The sequence below is a fragment of the Lipotes vexillifer genome, unplaced genomic scaffold (assembly GCF_000442215.2).
Source record: "Lipotes vexillifer unplaced genomic scaffold, Lipotes_vexillifer_v1.1 scaffold756, whole genome shotgun sequence".
NCBI classification, from domain to species: domain Eukaryota; kingdom Metazoa; phylum Chordata; class Mammalia; order Artiodactyla; family Lipotidae; genus Lipotes; species Lipotes vexillifer.
Genome location: NW_006773042.1, coordinates 2,340,753 through 2,353,392, shown reverse-complemented (window position 1 = coordinate 2,353,392; position 12,640 = coordinate 2,340,753). Strand labels below are relative to the sequence as shown.

Genomic DNA, 12,640 nt, shown 5'->3' with positions numbered 1-12,640 from the left:
CCGGCCGCGCGGGAGAACTAGGAGGACGAGGAGGAGGAGGAGGAGCAGCGGGCCGGGCCGGTCTCCCCGCGCGCCGCCGCCCGGGAGCACGGGCTCCCCTGAGGGAGCTCGGGGCGTCCCAGCCCCGGAGGAGGGACCCGGAAGCAGAAGCGGAGCTGCAAGTCGAGCCGAGCCGCTGCCCCCGCTGCCCGCCGGCGCCGGGTGGGGGTCCCGGCGGCTGGATGGGCGGCGGCAGCTTCGGCCGCGGGCGGCTATGGGCGAGGAGCAGAGCACGGTGAGCGGCAGCGGCGGGCCCCTGGAGGCGCGGACCCCCCCTGGCGGCGCCACGGGCCACCCCGAGCCCCCGAGGCCTCCGGGGGACAGCACCGTGGCAGCCGGGCCGCGCGCCTCCTCCGCCGAGCCGAGCGGCGTCAGCTGCGGAAGCGACTCGGGCTGCGTGGACACGAGCGTCCCGGAGCCCGCGAGGAGCCGGGGGGCCCCGAGCTGGAAGAAGAACCAGGCACCGGCGCAGCCCGCAGGACTGGCCTACACCGGGCCCCTCAACCCCCAGGCTTTGCAACAGCAGCTGGCAAAGGAGGAGGAGGAAGCGAGGGACCGAAGCGAGAGAGGGGATGAACAGCAGGAGGCGCCCCCCGGTGAGCAGCCGGAGCCCCGGACCCGCGTCGGGGCCCCAGACGGACTGGTCCTGGACGTGCTGGGCCAGCGGCGCCCGTCCCCCACCAAGAGACAAGTCTTCTGCTCCGTGTTCTGCGTGGAGAACGACCTGCCCGAGGTCCCCTCGGCGGAGCGGCTCTCGCTGCCCGCGTCGCCACCCCGGGCTCCGCCGGTGACCAACCCTCCCAGCACCCCCTCCTCCTTCCCCAGCCCCCGGCTGTCGCTCCCAGCGGACACCCTGTCCCCCGACGGCGGCAGCATCGAGCTGGAGTTCTACCTGGCGCCCGAGCCGTTCTCCGTGCCCAGCCTGCTGGGAGCTCCACCCTACTCTGGCCTGGGTGGGGTCGGGGATCCCTATGCGCCCCACATGGTGCTGATGTGCCGGGTGTGCCTGGAAGACAAGCCCATCAAGCCCTTGCCCTGCTGCAAGAAGGCCGTGTGCGAGGAGTGCCTCAAAGTCTACCTGAGCTCCCAGGTAACCTCAGCCCCTCTGTCCCTCCCCTGTCCCCCATTCAGCATTCCAAATCACTGGCCAGGAAGTCCAGCTCGCCAGCTCACAGGAAGAGGTGATGAACACCCTTATGGAGGACCTCTGTCAGTTTCTTACATCTCGGTTGTTGGTTTAAGTGTGTTTGTCTTCGCTGGTTAACTTGACTGGAATTTAACTCTGCTTGAGCTTCGAGCTTTGATTGGCAACCATAGAAGGAACAGGGTACAAGTGAATTGCCTTCTGCTATTTCTTTTATTAGATTGCAAGCAAGGAGCTTGCTCAAAGAGGAGGGCAATGAGAGTGCCTCAGAGGCCTGGTATCCCAGAAACTAACAAATAGGGGGCATAAAATAAAAATGTATGGAGTTGGGGGAGAGAAGGGTTGCAATGAATGACACCGAATTTGAAATTTTGCTCCATTTAGATAATCCAGAAGAAGTGTTACTAATTTATTTATTCCTTGGCCCTGGTCCGCTTTTCGGTTTCTTTTTCCTCAGTTAAGTTGAAGTAGATTTTCTCACTGAAGTTTTACCCAGCAGAGCGCTTTATTTCTCTCAGAGGGAACCAAACAGAAAGAGCGAAACAAAGCAAAGCAACGCTAAGAGGCTTAACAAAACAAGTGCTGGTGAAACTTTCCTCCTCAGCTCCTTATTTGAAAACTTGTTTTTTTCTTGCAAAGTTTAAGAGTGCAGTAGACCGGCTTTCCTTCCCTGGTGGTGAATGCGTCCTTCCAGCAGCTTTTAGTCTGTTATGTTTCTGCCAGTGTTTTGCACAATCCGGAATGCCCTTTGATCCCATGTCTGATTGTCCGACGCCTATTCATCTTTCAAAACTCTGGCTGTTCAGGTGCCAACTTTTCCGTGAAGCCTTACCTCACCCTCCAGGCCACTGCTTGTATACTTTCAAAATACTTCTGCATGTCTTGCATGCGCTGAAGTTGTTCCATATGTGTCTGTTTGTCTGGCTAGACTGTATGGACAGGGTTTTATAGCCCCTGTGTCTGGTAGTTTCATGTTGGTATCCTTTCCCATAATAGTGTTTAATAACATTGACTGAAGCTAACTGAAGAGGATTTCACACGGTGCAGTTGCTCTGTGTATTGTGGCTAATCCATGCTTGTGTCTAGACTGAAAGTGTGTAACGTGCCCAACGGCAAACGCAAAGGGGAATTTAGACAGAATGGAATGTTACACAAACAGTGACTTGGCCAAGATGGCTGAGATTATCCAAACGCCTGTGAGAGACTGTGATGACTCTTTCATGCATTATCAGCAGACAGATGCTTGAAAAAGGAGGAAAGCCTGCTGCCCATCGTGTCAGTTTCTATGACATCACTGTCAAACAGCCCAACAGATATCGGTGCCATCCATGTGCAAAGCCCTGTGGTGGGATTCAGACATTCCCAAGGTATGGGCCCTGCTCCAAGGAAGTCCCCTTGTGTGTATACAAGATGTGTACACAAGAACAATACAAGGTAGCATATAATAAGATGTAAGCGGAGTAACAATATCATGTAGCACTTACTCTTAAGGGCTGGATACAGATGCAGTGGGTTTAGAAGTTCAAGGGAGGTGGTCATTATAGGTTGGGGTGCTCTGCAGTTTGATTCCTTTAAGGTGGGCCCTTTCCCCAAAGCAAAATTTTTTTTGCCACCATAAGTTAGTTTTAGGAAGTCAGTGTTTTGATCTCCAGTGGAGAAAGAGAAGGAATGGGGGTGGGGAGTGGAGGGTGGCAAGGTGAGTGAAGAATCATTGCCATGCACAACTGGGAAAAGCTCCTCTGAAGTAACGTAGTATCTGAAGGTTGTCGGCAGTATTTAGGATTGTATGTATGTTCCTGACCTTCTTCTGAAGTATTTGGCAGAACTTTCAGTAAAGAAAAAGTACACTTTATTTGAAATAATAAACAGCAACAAAAAGATGAACCATGCAGGCCAGGCATGCTTCCACTTCAGGGCTTTGTGTGTGTTGTTCCTTGTGCCTGGACTATCCCCCTGGAGTCCCCCCCTACCCCCCCCATTCCCTTGCTTACTCCTTCCCCTTCTCCCTTTCAGGTCTGTATGCAGATGTCACCTGTGTGACCTTCACTGACCACCTTTTTGGTGGTCACCCAAAGTTGAGCCTCACCCCACACTCTAGATCTCCTTTCCAGCTATTTATTTTCCCCATAGTGATAAAAATACTCTGTCTTGTGTTTATGCAGTTGATTTCCATGAAGACAGGAGTTTTCACATGATTTGTTCCCTACTGTGGCTTTAGCACCTAGAATGTTGTCTGACACATAACAGATGCTCAACTAATTAGTTATTGAGTTTATGAAGAGCTGAGCGACAAAGAGATGATGAAACTGCCCCCAGAAACCACGGCTAGAAGGAGGTGATCTGCTTGAGAACTGAATTTTACTCTGAGATTATTGATGTTTAAGACAAAAGACAAAGACTTAAAGTAGACAAAAATAATAGGTTTGCTAAGTTTGTTATTAAACTTAGAATTAAAGAGTTTTTAAACAAACTTTTAGCTTATATAAAAATGGCATTTCTTTCACTTGGATAAAACTAGGCCTGTGGTTATAATTCTGATCTGTGTTAATGATTAGGTCCCTTCTACTTAAAGAGTCTGTGTTTCCATATCACTTAACCTCTCTGTGTCTTAATTTCCTCATCAATGAAATGGGATGTAATGACACACCAATTCTAAAGCAAAACAAAATCAAACTGCAGAGTTGTTTTGTTGCATTACTGAACCAGGTCAAAGGGCATGGAGAGTGCCCTCTTTCTCATTTTATAAGGCTTTTTGGTTTTGACAGAAGTAAATCTGTCAAGCTTGAATGTGCAAGACTCTTTTAAGACCTTTTAAAGTAAAATGATATATTTGAAATAAAAAGTTATTAGTGACTTTTTTCATCATCTTTTGGATCTGTGCCAAATAGTGTATTATTTAACGTCATTTAAGGAAACAAAGCAGAGTCCCTATTAAGCATTTTATGCAAACATTAAAAATGCATACTAAATGTGAGTTGGAATATTGCCTGGTTAAATTAATATTCTTCTAAAAGGAGATGCTGAATTCTTTCAAAGGAGGTACAAAGTTGGAAGACAGGAATGCAGGTTTTTAGATCATAAATCTTATTGCCATTAGTGCCGTGGACTGAATATGTGGCAAAGGCTGATAGATAGGTGTCTTCATTATTTCAGTGCAGGCATAGCAGGGTGGTGACTTAAATACCTCCATACTGTGTTTTAAAAATAATAGTTTTAGTTTTTCAAAACATAATTCTTCTTCAGTTATCACTGTGACTGGGGCTGTTGGAGAATCCTTCTTAGTGGAATGACTTTACTGGCCGATAGGTACCATCCAGTTTCCAGTTGCCATGGTGAAGGACTGAACTGATACATTATAATCTTTGGCACTTACATAGGGGAGTTACTTGAAGGCTGTAGAGTACCATGACAGAGATAGTGGGAGTTTAACTGGTTTGTGTTGCCTGGGTACATAAATATTTGGTACATAAATTTTAGAAGTACGTTTCCTAGTAAGCTGTGTGTGCATGTATGACCATGGCTTAGAGCACACAGTCCCAGGGATGTCTGCAGTCTCCTGCAGGTCGCAGGGACATTCTGAGTACTGACCTCAGCTGGTTTGGCCTTTACCACGTTTTCTAGGAGGAAAGATTGTTGCTTTCCTTGTGTCATAGAATGATATTGTGCTCATTTCAAAAAATCCTCCACAGGTATCTTTCTTTTATGATTTTGGTTTGAGACAGTAAAATCTGTTATGATGTGAGATATTAATATTTAGTACTTTACGTAAAGAAAGAAGAGAATTGGGCATCCTAAGGGCTTTCTAAACGTAAGAGCTGTTGCAGCTTTCATCGCTCTGCTTCAAAGTGCTCGCGATTGGCAGATGCATATGACTTGGAATGTATACACCTGTCAAATGAGTATTAATAGAGACAAGCAACACATTTCTTCTGCAGTTTGTGAACAAAACAGCTGCTAGATGGTAATGTCCTGGAATGACTGTCTACCATAGTCACCCTCGAATCAGTGACCTAGGGATGAAAGCTTCTGTATCCTATTATTAAACTCTGAGTCATCCAGACTTTTATGGGTAAAAGTGTAACCTACTTTTTCCCTTTAAACCTTAAAACAATCTGGGTGTTTTTAGAATCTGTCCTGTTCAATATGGAGTTTGCATGCAGCCGTCTTCACACAGGTGATTTACAGATTCTATCATGCCAGGTGTGATTTTGGTAGTCTTAAAAATGTGAAGAATAAGAGACTGAACTCTGTTAAATCACTCTGAGAATTTGAAAAGTGAGAATTCAGGCATATGTAAGCTTATTTTTTTGTGTACAGAATGAGTGTGTGTGTGTGTGTGTGTGTGTGTGTGTGTGTGTATTGAGGGGCTGTGGTAACATTTGCTTTTATACCTTCCTGACTCATGCACTTACTTATTTTCCTCTTCTGACTCTTTAATGATATCTCTTTAAATAATTTCTTCATTTCTCTTTAATAATCTCTTTTTTCTCTTACTTTTTAAAATTTGATTTTAAGTAGCACTTGATTTCTGCAGAGGAATCAATCCCCTATCAAGGGCTTATCTCTGGGCCAGCAGGACCTGGTCCAGGCACTGCCTGGGTGTCTTCCTTCCCGTCGCTTCCAGCATCTGGAGATGACAGCGCCACGTGGAGAAACCCTGCATTGTGCTCCATTTGCCTACAAGATCTCAAATAACATGACTAGTACTACTTACCTCATGCGTCAACTGAAACCTTTACAGTGGTGATTTTTTCTTTTTCTCCTAGAGTAGATAGAGCTCAGCTTTTACACTTGAAGGCTCTTCCTTACTCCTCATATGAGAGACGGCAAAAGGAGAACGTTAGGACTTCAGCTCCCAGCTTTTCATTAAGAGTTTGTGATGGGGATGTAGACAGATACTTGAGTCATAATTTCTTATAATTAACTTTTTCATTTGTTAATGTACCATTTACGCATTTAACAAACATTTATTGAGTACCTGTGTGGCAAGGACCATGAGATAATCTATAAATGTATTAAATGCCCCCAAGGAGCCATTTTAGAGACTAGTTGCCAGTATTTCTTCCAAGCTTTGTCTTCCAAGCATAAATAAGCTTTCCTTTAAGTTCTTAGACAGCTGTGGGTCTCCCCTCTTCTGCTTCCTTTCTGGAAGGATTTTCTTAAGCTGATTCTGGAATACCAGTTAACCTTTTAGTAAGCGTATTACTATTCCTCCTATTATGTTTATTTCAGAGTAATAAATCCACTTATTACTTTTTTCTTAATAAACATATTTCTCAAAGTTCTTTGTAATTGTGATAAATAGAATATGAGTTAATACTGTGCTTCTTTCAAAATATTTATTACCTTTGCTTAAAAGAAAACATAATTTTGCTAAGTTTGTTTTGGATCATTCATGACAATGTGGCAAATCTTTAAAGTTATGATAATTTCAAAGAATTGGTTTTTTTTTGTTTAAATTCACTGTGTCAGAAGGGTTTTATGTGATAAATGAAATGAACCTTCCCAAATCAAGTTCTGTCTTAAAACAAAAATTCAGTGTCTGCAGGACAATAAATTCCTAGAATAATATTCTCTTTCAATGTTATCAGTACTATTTGCCCTATCAATTTTGGGTAATTACACTTGAGTTTCCACAAATAATAACAACCAGTAATTGAACATCTATATTCCAAGCATTTTTACACGTTTTATTATTTAATTTTAATTCCCTTACATATTAAATACTTATTACATATGAGACACTGTTGGAGGTGTTGGGGATACAGAGAACAGTAACAGATAAAGCCCCTTACTTCATGGAGTTTATATACTAGGCTGGGGAGAGGTTGGTAATAAAATAAGTAAATTATTTAGTATATTAGGAAATAATAAGGGTTATAGAGAAAGAAAAACAAGGGACAAGTGATAAGAAATATTGGGGAGGAGATTTTTCTATATATATTTATAGTGTTTTTAGGAGTTGTCGGGGAGGGTTTATTTTACAAGGTGACTTTTGAGCAGAGATCTTTCTGACGGCCGTGAGAGAGCAAACCATGAGGATATCTAAGGGAACAGCAAGTATAAAGTTCCAGAGACAGGAGCATACTTGGGGGGGTTCCAGGAATGGCAAAAAGATCCATGCGGCTGAAGCATAGGGAATGAGGTGGTGAGCGATAAGAAGGAACCAGCAGGAAGAGTGGGAAAAGCTGATCGGAAAGGGCTCAAAGGCCATAGAGAATTTGCGTTTCCTCTGAATGAGATTGGAAGCTGTAAGATGATTTTAAGCTAATCAGATATGACTTCACCTTTATGAGAAAGTACTCTGGCTCTGTGGAGAATATACTATGGGAGTCAAGAATGGAAGTAAAAAGACCAGTTAGAAGATGATGGCAGTAAGCCAGAGGGGAGGTGTGACGATTCAGACTAGGGTGATAGAGGTGAATATGGTTTGCACTGGTGGAATTTTGAATATATTGTGACAATAGAGCTGACAGAATGTGCTGATGATTGGGTGTGGGATGAGAGAAAAAAGAGTCCAGGATGACTCAGGTTTTGAGCCCAAGCAATTAGAAGAATGGGTTTGTCATTTAATAAGTTGAGGAATACTGTAGGAGGACTAGTTTTAAGGAGAATCAGGAGTCCATGCTAAGTTTGAAAAGGTATTTAGACATTCATAAAAGGATGTTGACTAGGCAGTTGGTGTGTGGCATTCAGCAGAGCGATCTTAACAGAAGATGTAAATTTGAACATTTTTGACATATAGATGATATTTAAAGCCATGAGACCAGATGAGGTCACCTGGGGCATGATAGTTAATAGGGAAGGATTGAGGACTGAGTCTGGGCATACCAGTGTTTGCAGAAATAGAGTCTGGGATGTATGAAAGAACCAGCAAAAAGTCTGAAAGAGAGAGGGCCAGATAGGCAAGAAGAAAACCAAGGCAGAGTAGTTACCCAAAGGCCAAACAAAGGTGATATTTTAAAAAGGAAAGAGTAATCATTTTTGTCTAATGCTTCCAATAGTTTCAGCAGGGTAAAGATTAAAATTGACCATTGGATTTCCCAACAAGGAGATTATTTGTAAGTGTGAACAGTGCTGTTTTCATTGGCACTGGTGGGGTTGGCTTTCTGATTAGAATGGGTTCAAGAAAACAGGAACAGCTCAATTTCTGTACTGTAGGTAGCAGAATGTTATGTGAGGAAACTCAAGGTTAGAGAGATTAAATAACTCGCCCTAAATCACACAGCTAGGAAATGGCAAAGGTGGGATTTCAATTCAGGTCCATTTGGCTCTAAAACCCAAGGTCTTTTTACAGTCTTTGCATTTATTATCTTATTTATAGGTTAAATATATATTTATTTCATTTTCTTTTAAGTTTATATCCATATTGTACAGAATCACAAGTCTTCCAGTCCAAGAAGAAACTTAATTACATGTTTTGAGGAAGTTTAAGTCTCTTGCCCAAATTTAGATCCAGAGGAAGATTTCTACCAAAGTCAGCCTCATCGTCATGTATGAAAATCGAGGAGTGTAGAGGAGCTATGATTTGACTTACTGTTAAAGTTTTAATGGCAGCACACTCTCCCGTTTTCTTCCTGATTCTCTTGGCCATTCCTTTTGTTTCTGTTTGAGCTTTTTCTTATGTTACCATCTCTTAATGTTGGTGTCTACATGGTCCTATATTAAACCCTCTCTCTCCTCTCCTCACACTGTGTACTAGTAGTGGGGTCATGTCGTCCACTCCCATGGTTTCAGGTAACAGCTATATGCTCTTGACTTCCAAATCTTTGTCTCTAGCCCGGATGACTCTTCTCACCTGCAGTACCAGGTAGCTGTTTGTCTCCTCGACATTGCCACCTGCATGTACTACCCACAGCCACCTTAAACCTCTCAGGATGAAATCTCCCTTTCCTCCTCTTCCTTCCCACACCCCTAAAGCTTTGCCCTTCCTTTGGGCATCCGTGTTTCCATCAGTTATACCCAGGCCAGAAACTTGAGCATCGTCCCTGAATTCTTCCTCTCCCTCACCCCCCAGATCTAATTAATCACCAAGTTCTTTCAGTTCTACCTCCTGAAATTGTTTTTATATTTTCTCTACTCTACTTTTCTTCATTTCTACTGGCATTTGCTGAGGCCTCCACCATTTCTCTCCTGGATTCCAACCACAGCTTCCTGCTTGGTCCTAGTGTTCCAATCTTGACCATTTCCAGTCTGTCCTTCACACTACAGTCAGCATTGTCTTATAAAATGCACGACTGGTCTTAGCATTCCCCTTCTTTGCCTTTCAGTCTGCCTGTTGCTTGTAGAATAGAATCTAAACATGATTTACATGTGCCTGAGTGATCTAACTCCTGTTTACCACTCTTAACTTTGTTTCTCATCAAGTGCCCCCCTAAGCCTCTAGCCATATTAAACTTCTTTTTGTTCCTTGAGCACTCTATGACTCTCTTAATTATGATCCTTTAGTTTAGTGACATTAGGTTCTGTCTTGGGGGGGGGGGTCTACTTTTTTTCCCACACTCCCCCAACTCTGTTTGCCTCTTTCACCCTGATTCATTCTTCTAGTCTTAGCTTAGACATTTCTTCCTTTGAGAATTCTTCTTGACCCCCTATATCTGGATTAAGCATCCTTTCTATATTCTGTGACAATGCTTTGACTCACTATAAGATTCTTCTCATTTCACTATATTTAAATCACCTGTTTCCTGCTCTGTGCTCCCATTAGACTGTAAAGCTTGTTGCATGCAGAAACCTTATTCATTTTTTTTGATTGATTTCTTAGCTCTTGGCATATTGTACACATGAAATGAGTATTTGTGTAGTGGACTTACGTAGTTAGTCTATAAATAATTAATAAATCAGATCCTAGTTGTCAATATACAGAGTATGAGAATAGATAGCCAAGATGGTATTTAAAATGAAAATCTCAACATTTCATTATCTGCTTAAACACCTACAAGACCTTCCCATTGCTGTACAAAAAGATTCCAGTTCATAACACTGATGATGAGGTTTGGCCTCTGCTCTCTTCAGTCTCTTCTCTGTCCCTCCAGCTCTATATCAGACGTGTATCAGGCGTGTAGCCTTCTCTCTGTTAATTTTCCTCTTCTTTCAGATGTCAGCCATCCTTGAGTCTCCAGACTGAATCATTCCTGCCGTTTATGCTTTTAGAGTCCTTTTTACTCTGCAGCCATTGTATCTTTATCCCCTTGTGTAATTGTATGTTTGTGTGATTATTTGATGTTTGATTAATTATCTCCCCTTCCCCACTATTATTTGAGCTGCTTTTATAACTAGCATTTAGCATGAAGCCCAGAATGGAATAGTCACTCAATAAGTATTTGTTAAAAGACTGAGTGAATGATTGATAGTAAATTATAGTAAGTTTAGGTTGGTAGGATTTTGAACCTGAATTTTTGATATCTTATTTCACAATAGATTTAAAATTTTAATGCAACAGAATGCTATGGCCTGAGTCTTTATCCTGGCATCCCACTTATCACTGAAATGCTTCTTTAATTATAAAACCTATTCTGGTTACTATGTCTTCTGCTTAACAAATTCCACCTGGGAACTGAGTGAATGATTGATAGTAAATTATAGTAAGTTTAGGTTGGTAGGATTTTGAACCTGAATTTTTGATATCTTATTTCACAATAGATTTAAAATTTTAATGCAACAGAATGCTATGGCCTGAGTCTTTATCCTGGCATCCCACTTATCACTGAAATGCTTCTTTAATTATAAAACCTATTCTGGTTACTATGTCTTCTGCTTAACAAATTCCTCCGGAACCTGGGAACTTAAGACAACCATTTTTTTTTTTTTTTTTTTTTGATCATGGCATGTGGGTCAGGAATTTGGGAAGGGCTCAGCTGGTCAGTTCACACTTGGGGCTTCTCATGCAGTTGTAGTCAGATGTCAGCTTGCTCACTTGGCTGTCAGCTGATGCTGGCTGGCCTTTGTCAGGATGCTCAGCTGCGGTTGTGTACAGAAGTGCCTGTATGTGGCCTTGACAGCAAGATAGTCTCAGGGAAGTGGGCTTCTTACATGGAGGCTGGCTTCCTCTGGGGCAAGAGTCTCAAGTAAGCCAGGTGGAAGCTGCATGATCTTTTCTGTCTTAACTTTGGAAGTCACTCAGCATCACCTGGGCAAAGCAGTCATGGGCTGCCTCAATTCAAGGGGAAGAGACTTAGACCTCAACTTTTTTTGTGAACATGTAAAAGAATTTGGGGCCATATTTTTAATCCACCACACTACTTCAGACAAAAATCAGGAATGTTGTGAATTTAGGTAGTAAAGGTTTTGAGCCTGAATTTTAATTTGTTTTTTTAAAAAAATTTCATGTCTTTTCAATCATTTAATTATATATTTCCTATTCATATCATTATATTGATTTTGTACTTTGGTGTTGTGGGGGTTTTTTGTGCTTCATCCTTGAATAATTTAACAATAAAGCTTCATTTAGTTTTAAATAAAGCTTACATAAAAGTTGTTCCCTTTTAAGATTAAATATTTTAGATAATTCCATTGTAACTGAAATATCTTGAGATCAGGGTCAGCTTCTAATTACTAACACCACTTAAAATTATTCTACATAATGTAATTTCCATTATATCAAACCTTTAGCTTCATTAGAGGTTAAAATATTATTTGAAAAGATTGAATACCTTGCTGAATAAAGAGAGTTGATGTAACAGATAGTTTTTGTAGTCCAGGGATATTCTATACAGAAATTCTATTATATTTAATGATACCTAAGAATTAACCACCCTAGTTAACCTTTGTTAAATTGACCCACTGTTGGTTTTTTATTGTTTATGATATTCCAATTTGGCTGATTTTATCATTTGATTAGCATCCTCTCAAATAGGTAAGCCTTGCGTTTCCAGAACCAAACGTGTTGTGCTCAGAAATCTCTTCCTGGTTGAGGATATGTGCACCCTGAAACAAAGGAGGTGTATTGCTTTTATGATGGGCCTTTTTCTTTTCCCCCAGCTGAGGTAACTAAATTCTGTGCTTATGCATTCATGTGAATGACTGATCCCGTTTTAAATCTTCCTAAGCTGTTTGCCTCAATGATATTCTCTACTGTAAGATTCAGAGGCTAATTATAGGCTACCTAGCAAATTACTTCCTTTTTTGTGGTGTTGATTCTTGCCTTATTTCCTCACTTGGTTATTGGACATATTCAGTGTTCCTGAATCTCCGAGATGTAAGAGGCAAGTTCGATCACCGCAGCTTTTTCCTCTGGTTGCTTAACAATTTAAAACAGCAGGTAAAATAAAACAATTGGTCATAGTGTTTCACTAGTGTTTTGTTTCCTTTGATAATGCCATTTTTCCTAATGTTTACAGTTTAGTTTATTATTAGTTTAAGTCTAAGTAGAGCTGTTGGGTCAAACCAGAAATGACTTTGATATGGCTAGATCTTAGTGTACCATGTTTGTGTGAGCATATGACCTCGGTAGGGAAA

The 12,640-nt window shown here is 41.9% G+C and overlaps 1 protein-coding gene across 1 annotated transcript in view; it reads left to right on the top strand.

Moving 5' to 3' along the window:
• Positions 1–253: 253 nt before the first annotated feature.
• Positions 254–12,640, top strand: part of RNF217 (ring finger protein 217) — a 128,362-nt gene continuing 115,975 nt past the window's right edge. Inside the window, exon 1 of the mRNA XM_007447976.1 lies at positions 254–1,129. Coding sequence (XP_007448038.1) covers positions 254–1,129 — 876 coding nt within the window. The remainder of the gene's footprint in view (positions 1,130–12,640) is intronic.